Source organism: Lissotriton helveticus, chromosome 1_1, assembly GCF_964261635.1.
Source record: "Lissotriton helveticus chromosome 1_1, aLisHel1.1, whole genome shotgun sequence".
Lineage (NCBI taxonomy): Eukaryota > Metazoa > Chordata > Amphibia > Caudata > Salamandridae > Lissotriton > Lissotriton helveticus.
In genome coordinates this window covers 57962657-57983074 of record NC_136057.1, presented here as the reverse complement: position 1 = coordinate 57983074, position 20418 = coordinate 57962657, and the positions used below count along the sequence as shown (strand labels likewise).

Sequence of the window (20418 nt, the reverse complement as noted above, 5' to 3'; positions counted from 1 at the left end):
TTTAGGTGATTGCTAAAGAATAGATTGTTGATGTTGAAAGGCATCCTCAATAAGGGTGAAGGTAGAAATTTTTGTTCACCTGTCACAGTTTGTTCGGCTGTCGGGTCTCTGCTGTGAGAGTTATCGTAGCAGGATCGGAATTTGTGACCTAGTGGTAAGGCAAACATCTCTGCTCTTTGGGCGTAGCCCAATTAATCTGTCTCTCTATGATTGGAGCCTGAGGCCGATATGCAGGGGCGATGGAATTATGTGGCAGGAGAGCACCAAACTATGCAGAGGTGTTGAGTAAATTATGCAGCAAGAAAAGGCGAATTATGTGGCATAATTAATTTCTCATTTTTAGATCGATCTCTGCGGCATGCTGTATTGGGGCATGGAATTGAAGCCCTGCCCATATTTGTCATTGGCCTGTGTCATTGCCCTTCGTAAATGCTGGCTTCTGATTCGTTAATAGGCTCGTTAGTCCCTCCTTAGTACGACCTTGTCTTCATTTGTAACCTCTCAGGAGAACTTGCCCTTTTACTTTGGTTGTTACATGGTACGTCTTTTTTTAGTCTGTATGCACTATTTTTCTTTAATGAGTTTCTCCTACTGCAGGCACAACATGCTTTCCTGCAACATTCAGTGTGCCAAGCACGCTTTCACTTCCCAAGCAGCCCGGGACAATGGCTACCACTTCTTTGAAATGAAATAGGTGTCGCATTTACAAGAGTTTCGAGCTATTGGCATCATAAATGACAATGTCTTTTATTTCTGTGTTAATTAGCAAAACAAATAAATAAAATGCATTGTCATTTACGATGCCAATAGCTTAAACCCTAGCAAATGTGAGACCTATTGCATTGCAAATGCTTGTTGTTATTTGGGGTTGCCTTTCAATCGACAAGCTAACTGGGAGCTCTTGATGGTGTTGACGGTACAACAAACTAACAGAACACTGGAAGCAATTTTTCACTTCTCAGCACAGTTAGGTCATAGGCCAGTGAGGGAAATGATCACTTTATATAAAGCAAAGTGTCTTTCAATAGCCTCGTATGGGGCCGGTGTTTGGGGGATGTGTGATAGCTCTAGACTCAAAATAACAGAGAACAGTTTTCTCTAAAAAGACTCTTGATGATGCCACAGGGCGCACCAATTTTATTCTGTCACTAGGGAGTGTGCTTACATTTTGTGTGCCATATCCTGGGTCTGGCCACACTGTTATTATGGTTAAGAATTTAGCAAACTCCGGCGCTAGGATTCTCTAAGTGCATTCTTCAGAGATGCCTGACCTTGGATAATTCTGGCTATTCCTTAACTAGGGTATTTTAAGCACTCTTTTAGTAGGCTGGGAGCTTTTGAGCTTTTTAATAACCCCAACCAATTTGCCTGCTCAGCTAGAGATCAGATAAAGCGGGCATTTTATAACTAGGCGCAGCGCGTATGCGCAGCAGCAAGCCGATCAGCTTCCCTCTCTGGCAAATTACCTTGTTTTAACATCTGGCAACGAGCTGGAATTTTACTTCTCTTGTATTGAAAGGTCCAACATAGGTTTTATTTGAGCAGGCTTTGATTGTGGTCCCTGCATTTTCTCTTTGCTTTCCCACATCAAGAGGCTTGGTTTGAGAACCTTCCTCCTGCCCTTAGTTACGGCAACGTTTCAAAAAGACAAGGGAACCCGCAAGGTAGGAAGGACCCTGGGTATCAGCTAATTATTGAATACAGTGGGTCCTTCAATGAATTATACTAACGAACAATAAATATAGACCAGAATCAGTGCTATATTGGTTCATTCATGTCCAGCCGGACATGGTACGATTTAATAGATACAAACAATCAGTGCTAAAGTTCGAGATATAGAGTGGGACACAATCCTGTATCCTTCAAGGCTCAAAACAAATAGACAATAACACTTACACAAAACATTTTCAGGCACGAAAAAGAGATTATCGCCAATACATGAATCATGAGGGCAAGCTTTGTAAAGACGTAGACAAAAATTCACAAGTTTTAACGAATGTGTTTAACATGCAATCAGTCTAAAAGAGTCGACAACGTTTCGATCTATAACGAGGTACATAGATCATCATCAGGACGGAAATTTACATACGCCTGAAAATTAACAATGCCTTGAGGGTGAATACGAGGGCTGATGTCGCCAAGGTCTAGGGATTCCAGGCGGATTTGCTATAAGGATACCGCTCGGTTACTACACAATGATTGAGAATTAATAGGTCATGACTGCATGAGTTGGACGGGTCGGGGGTTGAGATAAGCCGGCCACGAGGGAATCATGAGATGTGCGCTGGACCGCTAATGCCCGGATCGGCAGGTTGAGGAGCGGAAGGTTGGCTGCCAGGATCGGGAAAGCACATCGCCCTTTCTGCTTTTCTGAGCACTTTATAAATCAGTGAGAACCCGTTTGTTTATTTCCCCATGGTTTTAATTCTTTTCAGGGAGGTTTTAGATTTCTGCAGTACCTCGACGCACCTGAGATTTGCTTTGCTGAGATCAGTTTCATTAGAGGGTCACTTATAATTAGGAAAAGATACTGCTAATGGTTGGGCTTTGGTCTTGGTCGTGGGATTTAAGTTATCGACATTTTATTCCATGTTTATATTTGTTGAGATCTTGAATGTGTTTATGTATGTGTTTTATTAAATGAATTTTTAGTCTAATAGGCTGGTAACTTGTACTTTTATGGCCTATGTAAGCAGAATTAAGTTTTATGTCAGGCTGATATGCCGTAATTGTGTAAACGCAGCTGTTACAATCTTGTGACCCACTGACTTGCTCTTGACAATATTCCAGTATCACAGCTTCAGCTGAGGCCCCCAATTCCTAGTCTCATCATTCACTTAGCACCCAGGGCGTCTCATCATTGCACACACATACATGCCACCATTACCACTTAGTACATTCCTGGAGACACACATGTCACTGCAGATCCAGGGCTTGCTACCAGCCACAGCAAGCTCCAGCACATGCCCAAATGTGGTTGTTGATCTGGGCACTGGAGTCTGAGTGACCCAAGAGCAGCCCCGCACAAAGCCTAGCAGCAGGCATCAGTCTGTCTCTTGCTGCATGGTCACATGTAATGTGGCTAAAATGAGGGAGAGCTCAGTGGGCCCTAAAGGGAACTCATACATGGTCACTGATGACCACGGGTGGATCTTATGGGGGACACAGCGTTCACCAGGATGCCTCATGACTCCATAAACTAGAGCTGTTGCTTCGATATAATGGTTTGGAGGCAAGCCTTGTGCGCTCACAGATGGCACAGAGTCCAGAGTAATCATCTATTTTAAACCAACCAATACCGTCAGTGAAGGAGAAGGTCCAAGGGACAAAGGTGTTCCCAAAGCAATTACACTATTAAACGTCAAAACTTGTCTTTGGAAACATCAACAGTGCAAATTGTACTTGTAAGGCTTGCACTACTCTAATAAACACAGTGATGGAGTGAACTACACACTGTAATGCCTCCCATCTGAGGGGCTGGTGGTGGGAGGGCTGCAGGGGGGCGTAAGTTCCTACCCACCCTCTTCCGGGACAGAGTAATCACCAAGATGGAAAACAGACACTCTGTACTCGCTGATGAGTTTGAAGTACCTCCCGTCTCATCGCCACATGAAACAGGCAGGCAGATTAGTTTATTAGCAAAGTTTTATTGCATAAAATAAGACATTCTTGGAAAACAGCTCACTGCGGCAGTGTCCTTTGTCTAGTTGTCAATCTCACCCCTCACATTAGAACAGGACAACAACTGACCTCACAAAACACATCACAGCATGCGATGAAATACTCCTTACAGTGTCTTCACCAGACAATCTGCTTTGTTTTGTAATGTATGTGAAAGTTAGTTTTTGGGTATTTAATTCTCACCAGAATAGCGGCCCAACTGCGGCCGACTTCTACCATATGGTCTGCTTTGCCCTGGCCTTGACCCATTCTGGTCCAAGGTGGAATCTGAGCTCACACAGGCCTTGGGTTGGCAGGTTCCACACGATCCCTTACGTCTTCTCCTGGGTGTATTTGATGGTTTGCACGGTCGCTGTGGCTAAACGAGATATTGCAGCGGCCTGGGCCCAGCCCAACCCCCCTACCCTGCGAAAGTGGCGCCGGGGGGGTAGATTGATGTGCGGCCCAAGAGGAACCCCTCTTTGAGACACATGGTTCTCCCGCGAGGTTCCATAGGGTTTGGGGCAAATGGCTGAACCTACTGTTTTAAATTGCCAGCTTTGGCTCTTCCGTGTAACGGGGTGCTGCTTTCCAGCGTGGGTGGCTTGCATAAATACTCCTACCCACACAGTGTTTTTTTTTACTGTCTGTTGGAGATGGAATTGGCTTTACTGTGTAAGATGTATGCTGTCTTTTTGTTTGTTTGTTTTTCAAAATGCTAATAAAATTGATTATGAAAAAAAAAAAAATCTCACCAGAATAAACCATCTCAAAACATTATGAATTGTGTAACGGTCTCGGCAGTTGAAACTGCAGAATTATATGGTTGGTGCCACCTTTGCAAGTTGTTAGAATCTGGACAGCCATGAATCCTCTTTTGATCTCTCAGCCTGGATGGGTTGTACAGAATATTTACACAGCCGGTCTGAAGATAATGAAAGGGAGTAGATGTTCCTGCTTTAGTGATGAAAGGAGTTTATATTTTTGTCCTCAAGTGGTTATTGATTCCTATTTCTTCTCCTAGTTTCTTCTTCCCATGTGCTCAGGTCTTTCAATAATTTTTTGTTGAATCCCAGAAGTTATGTCTATCAGGATAGTTTATGATCCATACTTGGTAACATGTCCTCAACACTGCACATATTTCATGAGAGTCAGACAGGTTTAATTTGCAGTGAAGCAGCCTCTGTGAAGTTTGTTGCTTGGTGAAGTGACGTTAGTGACGTTGAAGAACCTACATTCTGTTTGGAGATGCTGCGAACGTTGGAGTTTGTCCTTTAACTCAAAGCTCTTCTGACATTCAGAGGAAAGGGAGGATCTCATCCCGGAAGGATCGTTAGATGTCATGGGAGGTCTAACTTCAGCTGTAGATTCTTAGATGATGTAAAAGATCACATTTCTTTTTTTAAATGAAGGTTTTTTGGCAGTGCTTCGAGAAGGCTTCCATCTTGTATGTGTTACTTGAGGTTGCTGAGCACCACATTTTGTTTACAGCAGTTTCCATATCCTGTACGGCGTCATGGCCCTTGCCTGTGTGCTCTTTGATGGCGTACAAGGGCTGCCTTAAGATCAAAGCTCTTGCTTCACACAGGGCAGTGATAAAGCCTCTGTCCGGTGTGTAGGCTTTGATGCTGTACAAGGGTCGCCTTCCGAGAAAACCTCTTGGAACACACAGTGCAGTGATAAGGCCGCTCTCCGGTGTGTGTTCTCTGATGGCGTACAAGGTTTGCCTGATGAGCAAAGCACTTGGAACACACAGTGCAGTGATAAGGCCTCTCTCCTGTGTGTGTTCTTTGATGCAGCACAAGGTTTGTCTGATGAGCAAAGCACTTGGAACACACAGTGCAATGATGAAGTCTCTCTCTGGTGTGTGTTCTTTGATGCCGTACAAGGTTTACCTTCTGAGAAAAGGGTTTGGAACACACAGTGCAGTGATAAGGCTTCTCTCCTGTGTGTATTCTTTGATGTTGTAGAAGATTTCCCTTCTGAGTAAAACTTTTCTCACAGACATTGCAGTGAAAGGGCCTCTCTCCACTGTGAGTTTTTTCACGTGTTGCCTTATCAGCAAACCTCATATCATGCTCAGTGTAGGGATAGCGATCTATGTGTGTTTGTTCGTGCAGTAAAAGATGCGTATTTCCAGTAAATGTCTTCTTACACTCAGCACAGTCATAAGCTCTTAGGCCGGTGCCTATTCTTTTCTGCTTTGCAAGTAGTGTTTTATTGTTAAAATTCTCCCTCCTCTGTATTCCTTGGTGTTTTCTTTCATTCATTTTATAAGCAAAATTCTTCCGTTCTCCAGAAGCTTTACTTTTCTCTTTCCCATTCATACTTTCTGTCTGCGACTGCTGTGCTGCAGAATAAAATGAACACTGAGAATTATACATGGGAAATATTTCTTGAAAGAAATGCACGGTTATAATATGAGAAAAGTGGACAGTAATATCTAGGAAGGACGAAAATGTTACTACCTGTAAACAATCATTTGCTGCTTGTAGTTCTACCGTTCACATGTGGTGATCTCCCATGGGTTGGGTTTGACTACTAAAAAAATATTACTTTTTGATTTGAGTTTTGATCTGGAGAACGACTTGTGATCTCATACCAGAAAGGCATAAAGCATCAGCGTGCAGACTCCAACTTAAATGATTGTGTTGTTTTCGCCATCGGAGTACGACTGCTTATATGTGTAAAATAAAAACAATAAACTGCTTAATCTGAGCAACCTATATACTTTCCAACCATACAGCAAGTGGGTGATGCATGTGAGCCTGCAACATGACAAGCTGACAGCATTTGCAAGTGAGAAACATTTTCAATTTGCAGCAAGCTGTGGCACATCACAGGTTGTGCTATAACTTAAAAGAATCGTTAAGGTCCAGAACGCCGCAGCCAGGCTCATTCTAGGGACACCTCACCACGAACATACGACCCAAAACCTAAGAAGCCTCCACTGGCTCCCCATCGAGAAGAGGATCACCTTCAAACTCCTCACCCTCGCCTACAAATCCCTTAACATCGGACCCACATACCTCAACGACCGAGTATGTCTCCAGGTACCGAAGAGGAACCTCTGCTCCACTGACCTCGCCCTGGCAGAGGTCCCCGGCATCCGAAGAAACAGAAACGATGGGAGAACCTTCTCCTACATCGCAGCCAAATTCTGGAACGAGCTCTCGGTCAACATCAGACGCTCCCCGACCCTGCACACGTTCAGGAAGGACCTCAAGACCTGGAACGAGCTCTCGGTCAACATCAGACGCTCCCCAAGCCTCCACATGTTCAGGAAGGACCTCAAGACCTGGCTTTTTGACTGACCCGGAGCTGCTCCCTCCGACCCCCCCGCCACCCCCCGGCGCCTTGAGACCCTGGCGGGTGAGTAGCACGCTCTATAAACCGCTGATTGATTGATTGATTGAAAGGAAAGAATTGCTAATTGAGTTACTAATATGCTTAGAACAATTAAACACTTCTGGGTATCTTCCTTGCATTGATGTCACCAGAGAAATATTTTATGAAAGAATGCACAGAACCACATGTTCCTGCTTTACAAATATCTACAAGAGGTATGTTGGGTAGAAAAGCCATGGATGCATCTTTATCACACGTGGACTCAGCCTGTGTTATTTCTATGTGGTGTCTCCGCTAGGCCTGGGCGGTAAATGCAGTTCTGCTTGCGGAATTTGGGTAATTTTGCGTTCCGCGGAGAACACCGAATTGCAAAAACTTCCACGATCCGCAGAATTTTTTGCTTCTTCACGCTTTTAAAATGCGTGTTCATGAGATATTACCCCCGGAGCACGCAAACAGGAAAAAAGCATTGTGAACGGGCGGAACAAACAATTCCGCGTGTTCGCAGAATTCTGCAAGCTCTCAGAGATTTTTTACCGGTTCGCTGAGCTTTGCGTAACACGACTACGGAAATTCCGCCCACCCCGAGTCTCCACACGAGTAGAAAACCATATGCCAAATTGTGCCGGTGCAAAAAAAATGTCTTATTTTTCATACATTTTCAATTCTGATGATGTAGAGCACGAGTGCATGTTAAATACTGGGGGGCTTATTTACAAGCCCCTTGCGCCTCTAGTGCACCACTTTTAACATGGCAAAAGGTGACGCACCGGCGGCGCAAGGGTGTTATAAATAAGCCCCTAGGTGCATATTTAACTTTGTCTTTGTAAACTTGCAGGAACTGTTCATCTACTTATGGGGCGTGTCGTTTGCTAACATTCAAATCTTAACTGGATGCCAGGGGTGCTCTGGTGGGATAACCATTCCCAACTATCCCATGAACATTTTCACAAAAGTTTTTTCAAAAGTATTCAAACGTTAGTGTAGGCTAGGCCAGCTTCTTTGTGTATGTATCTATATGTTATTTCTATACTACAAACCTAGCCTAAAGTTAGGGCCAAAGATGAGCATACATTATTTTTAAAGAAGGAAGTCCTCATCACCTGATAGATACAGGGATGTTGTTCCAGATCATGAGTTCATAGATGGAAAAGGCCTGCTAACTTTTTTTTTTGTTACAGTTCTAAGTCTGCAGTCTGATGGAGTTCTCCAACCTCGCATTTGTTGCACTTGAAAATAAGAGCTGAACTTAAGGACAACGAGAATGATGAACAAGTGATAAGAAAGAGGTAAAAGCTACAAAAGAGGAAATTCTAAAGGGAAAAGCAAGACTACTGTCCTGGAAGAGTCTTAAGCTTTGTAAGATGATACGAATAAGTAAGGAGAGCAGTCAAAATTCCATTGACACAAAAGACGACATGAACTTCTGACAGAGGAATCAAGCTCAGAAGGTGAATCAGACGACTCTGCTAGCAACTACCTAGAAAAAAACTACTTGCCACTTTTTCGCTGAGTACGGGTTACTGAGACAAGGACGGACAATGGAATATTATAAAAAAGGAAAAACAAAAGCAAGAGGCACAAACAGAGGAAGAGAAAGACAGGAAATAGCAAATGGAAGACAAAAAGATAACTCACCCCATAGGAAGAGAAAGGTGATCGAGCAAGGCGAGATATGATTATTAACTCATCACAACATTAACTGACAATGGATGAACTAAATATCCAGAACTGTGGCTTATATTTCTGCCCCAGGAGGGACTTAGATTACAGTTCATGTAGAATTGACATATTTCCATTTCTAAGATATCAACATAAAGTCAGACCCAAGCCAATGCATGAGAATAGGGGAGCCCAATACAGAAAACATGGCTTGTGTTCAAGAGACGCTGATACTTCATGACATTGGCTGGTCTGGATAATGGAAATATATGTGCTACGAAAGAGCAGGAAGCATTGCTGGGAAAGGAGGCACAGATAGATCAGGGAAGCCTAACTCGCTTCAAAAAGCAAGCTACATATAACTCCTCCTTGCCTCATGATAATATGGATGTCTTTAGTGACTTGGTCGTCAAAGACTTGTTCAAATAAATTGTTTACCAGTCAAGGCAAGAAGGGAAGAATCAGATGCAACTTGAGTAATGGACAAAGGGAGACCATTAACACATTACGTAATGACAACATAAGTACCAATGTCATCCGATAAGGGGCAGGAATGTGGTTTTAGTGATTGTTTGCAATTATGAACAAAAGGCTTTTCAATATTTATTAAATACAGATTGTTGTGAAATGGGAATGGCAACATTTTAATTTGTGTAAAGCACTACCCTCTACTGAACCATGCTTTTACCTTCTAACAAATGTATGCAAGAACAAGGGGAGGCGTATAGTCCCCTCCAACAATAGCTCACTGGAAAGCACAGCCATAAACTAATACCATTTATTGCTGATTCTTGTGGAGAGCCTCCCATCATATTGTATAGATAGAGAGAATTTTCTACAAAAGATATACACAGGAGACAATCATATTTGACAATTACCTAGGATGTGAGCTTGCTAATTATGTATACAACACATGGAAGGTCTAAGAGCCTACAAACACGCTTTTTGCAATAGACCAATATCTCCATATGACTATACATAGATGCTTAGGACCATGATTTTTGCCTAAATAACAATATTTTCATATTTAAAGATAGATATTACAGACAAATCTCAGGGACAGCAATGGGCACCTGCTCTCCCAGCTCTGCAAATGTATTTGTGGTCTGGTGGAAGGAACAGGTGTGTCGTGTAGTTCCCACTAATCCGTAGGACCTGCGCGTTTGTTAGTCAATATAACCTTTGGATGAGGTGCCTAGACTGGCTCCGGGAAGCTCCGCAGGATGAGTTGGCCTAGACACCAGCTAGCTCACAGTGCCACCATAAGACTACCTAACCTTACCAGGAAGCAAATGGTTTCTGGCAACCTCTGAACGTGACAACCCTGACCTCTCAGGGATCTTGAAAACAGAACAGAACCTTTTGCTCAGTCACGCAGGGACAGGCAAGCAAGACCACTGACTCATTGTCAGTGAAATTGCTCTCCCACCCTCGCAGCTCCACCATTAAGTGAGCTGCCCCTGCCCCTGCACTCTTGAGTGTTGGTGATCGAGGCCCTCCTCCACCCGCAGGTTTCCCTGCGCCTCATCCCTGGTGGTCCAGTGGACCTCTGTCTCCTTTCTCTCACTCTGCTCCTTCACTCGTTTTTCTACCCAATCTTTCACCTTTCTGCACCTTTCTGCATCTCTGCTCTTTTGTGCCTTATTTCTGCCCATTTTCCCTTTCTCTCCCTCTGCTCCTTCACTCGTTTTCACTCGTTTTTCTACCCTTTCTATCTTTCACCTTTCTACACCTCTGCTCTTTTGTGCCTTATTTCTGCCCATTTTCCCTTTCTCTCCCTCTGCTCCTTCACTCGTTTTCACTCGTTTTTCTACCCTTTCTATCTTTCACCTTTCTGCTCTTTTCTGCATCTCTGCTCTTTTGTGCCTTATTTCTACTTATTTTCCCTTTTTTCTTTATCCCTTCTTTCCTCCCTTTACCTTTCCCCGCCGCTGCTGCCCCCGCGGCCCCTCCCCCCCAGCGCGACCGGCCCAATCCAGCTCCCCTCCCCGCTCCCGCCTCCCAGCTGTCCAGCCCTCCCCGACCCCTACTTAATGGCGGCAACTGCGCGGCCGCGCCGCTGTTGCACCGAAGGCGCGTCAAAGGCAAGTACGTCTGCGCCCGTCTGCGACCCGTCCGTGACCAGCACTAGGAACCCTGGATCTCCGCCCCGCCAACGCTACGACCCAGCAGCACTCCACGCACTCAACCCAGGCTGCAACAACAACTGCAAGCTAGCATCACCAGCCGACACCCATGGACCCTTCAGCTGTCACCGCTGCCGGCACACATGCAGCACCGCCAAGAACACAGATCCAGCACAACCCGCCCACAAGAACACAACCAAACCGAAGTCCCTGTAATGCATCCTCCTCAACGTCCCATCCCTCCACAAACACGCCACAGAAATCTGGAACCTCCTCGACAGCACCACCCCGGACGTAGCATTCTTCACCGAAACCTGGACCAACACCACCTCGGGACCGGACATCGCCATCGCCATCCCCCAAGGATACAAGATCTCCAGGAAGGACCGCCCCACCCACCCAGGAGGAGGAATCACCATCGTCCACAAATCCAGCCTCCGCCTGAGCACACTCCCTCACGAGTCCACAGAACTGATGGAACACCTTCACTTCAAGATACTGGCCAGTCCCACCGCCGCCCTCCGAGGAACCCTCATCTACCGACCCCCTGGAGCCCGCGGACCCTTCGCCAACTCCATCACAGACATTATCTCCCCGCAGGCCATCGCATCCACCAACTACACCCTGCTGGGAGACCTCAACTTCCACCTCGACAATCAACTGGACCCCAACACCACATGCCTCCTGTACAACCTCCACAACATTGGACTTCCGCCAGATCGTGACCGAGCCCACGCACTCAGCAGAACACACCCTCGACCCCCTCTTCAATACAGGAAACTCCATCACCTTCAGCCACACCACCGAACTCCCATGGACCGACCATCGTTGCGTCCACTTCACCTTCAGAACACCCACCATCCACAGACACCAGCACCTGCTTCCACACAGAAACTGGACCAAAATCACCGACGACCAGCTCACCTCCTCACTCAACAACTCCACCCCAACCATCGCGGAAAACGACGACCCCAACACCGCAGCCCGAACCCTGCATAGATGGATCTCGGACAGCACCAACACCATAGCCCCCCTCAAGAAAAACAACAATACCCGTGCCAAGAAAGCCAGATAGTTTACCACCGAACTTCAAGAATCCAGGCGCACATGCCGCCGCCTCGAAAAGGCCTGGAGAAACACCAAATCCACAGAAGCCCACAACTTCAGAGCCGCCACCAACGCCCACCATCAACTCATCAGAGAAACGAGGAAAAAAGCGATTGAAGACAGAATCTCCACCCACGCACACAACAGCAAGGAACTCTTCAGCATCATCAAGGAGTTCGCCCAACCCACCAGCGAGTCTACCGACATCCCTCCCTCACAAGACCTCTGTGACAAACTCAGCACCTTTTTCCACCACAAAATCAAGAGCATCTACGCCAACTTCGACGAAGACAACCAACACACTGAACCCTCACCAACCACCCCTGACACCCGGAAACCAGCGATTGATGACTGGACAGCCCTCACCACCGAAGACACACTGAAGACAATGAAGTCAATCCACTCAGGGGCCCCCACAGACCCCTGCCCCCACCACATCTTCAACAGAGCCGCCGACACCAACACACCCATGCTCGGCCACACCATCAACCGCTCCCTGGCGACCGCCTCGTTCCCCGATGACTGGAAACACGCCGAGGTGAACCCCCTCCTAAAGAAACCCTCAGCGGACCCCACCGACCTCAAAAACTACAGACCCATCTCCCTGCTCCCGTTCCCAGCGAAAGTCATCGAGAAAGCCATCAACAGCCAACTCGCCACATTCATTGAAGAACACAACATCCTCGACTCCTCCCAATCCGGCTTCAGAAAAAACCACAGTACGGAAACCGCCCTCCTCGCCGCAACAGACGACATCCGCACCCTACTGGACAAAGGAGAAACAGTAGCCCTCATCCTCCTCGACCTATCAGCGGCGTTCGACACACTCTCCCACCGCACCCTAATACGCAGACTCTACGACGCAGGAATCCAGGACAAGGCCCTCGACTGGATCTGCTCCTTCCTCTCCGGCAGGACGCAGCGGGTCAGACTCCCCCCTTTCCTCTCGGACCCCACACCTACCACCTGCGGAGTTCCCCAGGGCTCTTCCCTTAGCCCGACGCTCTTCAACGTCTACATGGCTCCACTTGCCCCCATCGTCAGAACCTACGGACTCAACATCGTGTCATACGCAGACGACCCAGCTCATCCTCTCCCTATCCAACAAGCCCAACACCGCCAGATGCAACTTTCAAGAAGGCATGGAAGCCGTCGCCAAATGGATGAAAAACAGCTGCCTACAACTAAACACCACAAAACAGAAGTACTCATCATGGGCCAAAACCCCGACGCCTGGAGCGACACCTGGTGGCCCACCGCCCTCGGAAACCCGCCAACCCCCACAGACCACGCACGCAACCTGGGAATCATCCTGGACTCCGAGCTCAAAATGGACCGCCAGATCAACTCCGTCTCATCTTCCTGCTTCCACACCCTCCGCCTCCTTTGTAAGACCTTCAAATGGATCCCCCTCGAACACCGAAAGACAGTCACTCACGCCCTGGTCACCAGCAGACTCGACTACGGCAACGCACTCTACGCCAGAATAAACAAAAACCTCATCCGCAAGCTACAGAACATCCAGAACGTCGCCGCAAGACTGGTCCTCAACCTGCCTAAACACTGCCACATCTCCCAGAACCTGCGTACACTCCACTGGCTCCCCGTCGAGGCGAGAATCACCTCTAAGATGCTCACCCACGCACACAAGGCCCTCCTCGGCCTCGGACCAGCATACCTGAACAGCCGACTCAAATTTCACGCACCCCAAAGGACCCTACAATCAGCCCAACTCTCCTATGCCGTGGTCCCCCGCACCAGAAAGACCAGATCGGGAGGCCGCTCCTTCTCCTTCCTCGTGGCCAAAGCATGGAACGCCCTTAGGCTCCACCTCAGACAGACAACATCGCTGCCCATCTTCACAAGAAACCTCAAAACCTGGCTCTTTGACAGACCCCCTCCTTGATGGAATGGAACCTTCCCCCCCCCCCCCCCCACCCCTAGCGCCTTGAGACCCTTACGGGTGAGTAGTCACCCTTTTACAAACCCCTGATTGATTGATTGATACTTGCTCTCAGAGAAATATACAGAGAATACACAGTGGGACGTTTTCAATTATTTATTGAACCAACGTTATTCTTGTATAGAATACATAAGCTGCAATAATCAGTAGACTGAAGCAGCTGAAAGTGATTACAAGCACGTAAATAGTAGATATAGTTCTACCATGGTGCTAGAACAGTGTATATATGCAGGCATATAAGCAAGGCAGTAATCAGGCGTACTCCTACTATGCACTCCCTACTCTGCGTGTACCTAGTGTGTGTGTGGGTGTGAAGCCAAGAATCTCCACTAAGGGACGATCCCACCCCATTACCTGACAGGAAAGAATGCAGGCCCCGTATTGGTTACAAACTGAACTCCCCCTCACGGAGATGTCAGCCCGCTGCATAGTGAAGTCTCAGCCTGCACGGACCCTGGGTGTCAGCTGTAGCGCCTCCTCTACTTATCTATTGGGATGCTCATTATTTATAATAGAAAGCATCTTTGTGATGTACGTATAGATTAGTCTATGTACTAGATATGTAGATAGCCCTGTTACCCTGTGGATGAAGATCTGACATTTGAACATAGTGCGTCAAGAGGCCTTGTACGGATCACTGACATAACCTCGACAGACCCGAATATCGACTGGACAAAATATCGATGAAAAATTATCGACAACAAAATTATCGATTGCCTATACTTAAACAACAAAACACAAAAATATCGAAACCACATTATCGACTAAAAAAAACAACGACTACAACAATATCGACTAACAACATTATCGATTTCTAAAACATCGATTATCACATCTTTTAATGAAAAACAGTCAAAATATCGAATACAAAAATATAGATAGCAAATTTATCGTCTTTTTAAAATATCGAAATTACTACATCCTTGAATAAATCACTTTATTATCTTAAAATGTAGTCATACTATTCATAATTATTCACTAATTGTTTCTAAAAAGCTATAAAACATACTATATATTTTCCTAACATTTATAACACAAAATAAATACTAACATACATTTTATAATACATAAACAATGTTTCGAACAACTAAACATTTCTTACTGCAAATTATATATATTCCTCCACTTTAAAAATATAAAGATAACATTACCTATACTAAATAAGGCCTTACACATTAAATAAACGTTAATTGGCGTCACCCATATAAGGAAAGCAATTAGCATAACAGGTGAAAAAATTCAAATCCACTAATTAAAACAGACTATCAATTTAAACAACCAATCCTATTTCAGAAACTATTAGACTAATACTATATAAACAAGATTACAGCAAACTAAAAATGCAGCCTAAATCTCCTAAGTAAAGGAAGACGAAACTCTGCAGGATTTCTGAAAGAAAACGTATTGACTTCAACATAAAGACAGCTACACCTATCTAAAGTAAGTACTACTACATTATTTTCCATCGAAAATTTAGCTCTCAAACGTCACACCTATGTTTAAAAGCCAAATACCTAAAATATATGTTTTTTTTTTACTATTTATCCTACAGACAAAAAGAAAATACAGAAGACCTAGACAACACCTGGACATCAAAAGTTAAATATAAATAAGTAAGTATATAATTTAAATGTAACTTCGACATTTAATAGATAGGTAACTAAATAGAAACTAGCTAAAAACCTCTACCAAAATATCATAAATAGTTATAAAATATTTGTACACATTTTCTCAACTTCCACAGGTACAAAAATATATACACAGAAAATAACAGTTTGAAGAACATCAACACCTGAAAAGAACTACTTGACATCATAAAAAGATTTACAGGTAAATCAGAAATGTGTTAAACTGTATTATTAGAATACAACATTATTTTTTCAAAAAATGTAATGACATTCTCTTTTAATTACCTCCTAGGACTACAATACAAGCATGACTGAAGGAGCTAAATTCATTTATTCACAAAAAGGGAAAATGCTTCTTTGTTACATGGGATATGTCTACACTCAAGAGAAACAAAAAGATTTGAAAGTTTTTTGGAAGTGTACGAAATATTATGCCAACAAATGTTATGGTAGAGCTATAACTCAGGAAACTACTGTTACTTATACTAAGGAACATAATCACCCACCCAATGTAACAGAAATAGAGATTAGACAAATGCTAGATTCCCTTAAAGAAGCTAGTACTAGTACTGATCAACCAACAACTGCTATTCTGAAACTCCATTTAAGTGTACTTCCCCAACATGCTTCTAGCCAATTACCATCTATCGAATCCCTTAAAAGAACTGTAGCTAGACAAAAAAGAGCAACATGCACTACTCCTCCCACACCAAAAACTTTTGAAGAAGTGCAAATTCCCCCTGAACTCTCTGTAACTCACAATAAAGAAGATGTTATACTCTATGACAACAAATCTAAAGATAAAAGAATTATACTGTTTGCCACAGAAAACAACATGACTAAACTTACCCAATGCCAAACTTGGATGATGGACGGTACTTTTTCTGTATGCCCCAAACCTTTTTATCAATTATACACTATCCATGGTCATTTCCAAAATGCTAATATTCCATTCCTTTATGCCCTTCTACCAAACAAACAGCAAGCTACCTATCAAGAAATACTAACTGAAGTCAAGCAACATACTAACAACTATTTTCCACAAAAAATTATCATTGACTTTGAAAAAGCAATGATAAACAGCATCCTTAAAACATACCCACACACAGCAATACAAGGTTGCTATTACCATTTTAACCAATGTATCTGGCGACATCTACAAAAATCTACCTTGAGTATCCAATACGCCACTGATAGCACTTTTGCTTATCAAATAAAAAAACTCATCGCCCTAGCCTATGTTCCACTGACAGATGTAACTGAGCACTATAACTTGTTAATAGACAGCCCCTACTATAAAAGAAACGAAGAAAGACTAAGCCCTATGCTTGACTACTTCGAAGACACATGGGTAGGAAGGCTACACAGATCAGGCCATAGAAGACAACCCAAATACCAAATAGCTTGCTGGAATGTCTACCTTAGCACACTAAATAAGGAAGCAAAAACAAACAATGCAGTTGAAGGATGGCACAATGCCTTCCAAGCAACTACAGGCCGAGGAACGCCTACCCTTCACAAATTAATACAATCCTTACAAAAAGAACAGAGTTACCAGGAGCTCCGAATGGAGCAATCAGTAACTTTGATTGGACCTAAACTCACCAAAGAAAAGAAAAAAATGTATAATACACTCCAAAGTCAAGTTACCCTCTATCCAACTAGCAAAGGACTAGAATATCTATCAATGATTGCAAAAACTATTCTTTAAAACATAACATAACTATACACGTTACATTAAGCATTTTCTTTCGAAATTCCTTGATTTTTACATGTAACAATTTGCAATTAAATTATCAAATACATAATATTAACATATATAAAATGTATTTAGATAATGTATTTACAAAATGTTACATACAACGTAAGTAAAGCAAAAATTAAAACAGTTTCCCCACCCATAAAAAGTTTTGTAAATACTTACATTTCTGTTGCACCTTCAAACGTAATCCAATTCCAAGCAATCCATACGACACCATTGCAAAAACCCATACACTCCATGGAAGCCCAAAAAAAAAAATGCAAAAATACAAGCAAATCCATAGCGACTCCTCTCCAATGTAATACACACGATATACCATAGAAAACCCGAAAATAGTAATTTTTTTTTAAAAACGCTCCTGGAAAACTTGAAAACGAAAATATTTGTGTGCAAAAATAAGAGTATATAATACTCGTCACACAACTCTGATCGAAAAAGAAGGACCTCCTCAAAAACAGTAAAACGCGACGATAACCTGTAAAAAATAAAATACATACCCACCCACACAAAAACACCCATACATATATAAAAAGACATATTTATACACCAAACATATTATCTTTGTAACATTTAAACATATTAGCTCACGTCACACACCTACAACTAAAACGCGGTAAAAATGAAATATCGTACACTGTACCTAACACCGAAAACACAATCTTCTCTTAATAACCCTATCTACATAAACCTAAACACACCACACATACACTAAAACTAACTTCATTAACTTCTAAAATACAATTAAAACAAACTTACCCTCTCTAACGCGAAGCAGCATCCAACCGCGATCTGTTGAAGCACCAAATAAGCCTAAATAACATTACGCGGTTAAAAAGTAGTCCCTGTATATAGCAAAAACCTCTTTAATTTCTATATTCCAACACTTTAAAAAAATACACTGAGTATTATATTAAGTGTAAATAATTATTTAAATTGTAGAAAATTATTTCTTAAATATTCTTTACTTTCAAATAATTATTCAACTGTTATCTGTTACTTTAAATAATATTTTATTATTTATATATACATTTTGAAAATAATCTATATGTTAAACAAATTAGAATATATAACCTTGTTACAAGTAATTTGTTTATAAAAATAGCTAATATTAGTTTAAACATTATGTATGTATATAAAAATGTTTTTTTGTGTTTATCTATGTAAAAATTAATATTATAAATATGTTCAATATTCATAATATTAATTTGTAAAAAAAATATGATTACTTTGTAAAAAACTAAAATGTTACTGTTATAAAACAAATATACATATTTATCTATGACAATATATTCAATGTCTATGTGAATAAAATAATTGTTATTAAATGAAAAGTACATATTACCAATTTGTTTCTTTAACTATTTAAATTACAATATATGTGAATAAACATAAATTATTTAAATTTCATTTATTTGTTAAAAACATATATATGCACTTCATATATTTTTTTGGATAATAAAAACTGTTTACTTACAATTTTCAATAGAAATAAAAATACATCTCTACTTACAATTTATTTTTTATATGTTAATAAACTGTTTTTCATTTATTCCATTTAACCCTGTGTATGTTTCCTTCTTTATTGTTCTATATAAATATTAATTACATATGAAATATTCTATTAAAAAATGCATTTTAAATTTTAATAATTTTTAAAATGTATTTCTCTTTTAACTACTACAATAACAATAATTATAATGAATACAAAATGTTTCTATGTAATTTTAAAACTTTATTATAGTATCCTACCAATAATAATTATTAGTATTAATTTTTTTTTCTTATTTCCACTGCACCAATTATAAACTCACAAAACCATACTACACATTAAAACCATACAAATTACAATTCCCACTTCACCAATTGTAAACTCATGGAAGGTGCTGGACACTGAACCCATACTAATTACTATTCCCACTCCACCAAGTATAACATCAGGGAAGGTGCTGGACACTGAACCCATACAAATTACTATTCCAACTCCACCAAGTATAAATGTTATTTTTACCCTGTACCCCTGTATCCAAAAACCCCAAACTGACCCTGAACCCTAAAAATACCCCTTTACCCAAAAACTGAAAACTGACCCTGAACCCTAAAAATACCCCTTTACCCAAAAACTGAAAACTTACCCTGAACCCTAAAAATACCCCTTTACCCAAAAACTGAAAATTGACCCTGAACCCTAAAAATACCCCTTTACCCAAAAACTGAAAACTGACCCTGAACCCTAAAAATACCCCTTTACCCAAAAACTGAAAACTGACCCAGAACCCTAAAAATACCCCTTTACCCAAAAACTGAAAACTGACCCTGAACCCTAAAAATCCCCCTTTACCCAAAAACTGAAAACTGACCCTGAACCCTAAAAATACCCCTTTAACCAAAAACTGAAAACTGACCCAGAACCCTAAAAATACCCCTTTACCCAAAAACTGAAAACTGACCCTGAACCCTAAAAATACCCCTTTACCCAAAAACTGAAAACTGACCCTGAACCCTAAAAATACCCCTTTACCCAAAAACCCAAAACTGACCCTGAACCCTAAAAATACCCCTTTACCCAAAAACCCAAACCTATAACATTTTAAATATAATGATATACTTACCAATACTTACGTTGTAATGGTATGCGTTGTAAAAGTACCTACGTTGTAAAAACATTTGTTGTAAATACATGCGTTGTAATGGTATTTGCGTTGTAAAAGTTTCGTTGTAATGGTAGTGCGTTGTAAAAGTTGTGTGGTAAACGTTGTATACCTTAAACAAAAATTATAATTTCATTATTTATTATTAAATTACTTCCCACTCTATTCCCCTATAAACCCACAACCCGCTACAGGAAATAAAATAATTAAATTTAACATAATTAACAATTAATCAATTAAATAAAATGTATTACCAATAAAATTTTAAATAATTAACTAATATTTTTTAATTATCAATTAATTAAATATTACTACCAATTAATAAATTTACATATTTAATTAATTATAATTAAATTACTTCCCACCCTATTCCCCTATAAACCACAACCCGCTACATGACATAAATTATTTAAATTAACATAATTAGCAATTAATCAAATAAATGAAATTAATGACCAATTAAATTTTATCTAATTAAAAATTATTATTTAATTAACAATTAATTAAATATTAC

At 41.7% G+C, this 20418-nt stretch overlaps 1 protein-coding gene across 1 annotated transcript in view; it reads right to left on the bottom strand.

The window, feature by feature from the left end:
• Positions 1–3414: 3414 nt before the first annotated feature.
• The window catches only part of LOC144767479 (uncharacterized), a 67054-nt gene continuing 50050 nt past the window's right edge, over positions 3415–20418 (bottom strand). The window contains exon 3 of the mRNA XM_078650898.1: positions 3415–6010. Coding sequence (XP_078507024.1) covers positions 5241–6010 — 770 coding nt within the window. The 3' untranslated portion in view covers positions 3415–5240. The remainder of the gene's footprint in view (positions 6011–20418) is intronic.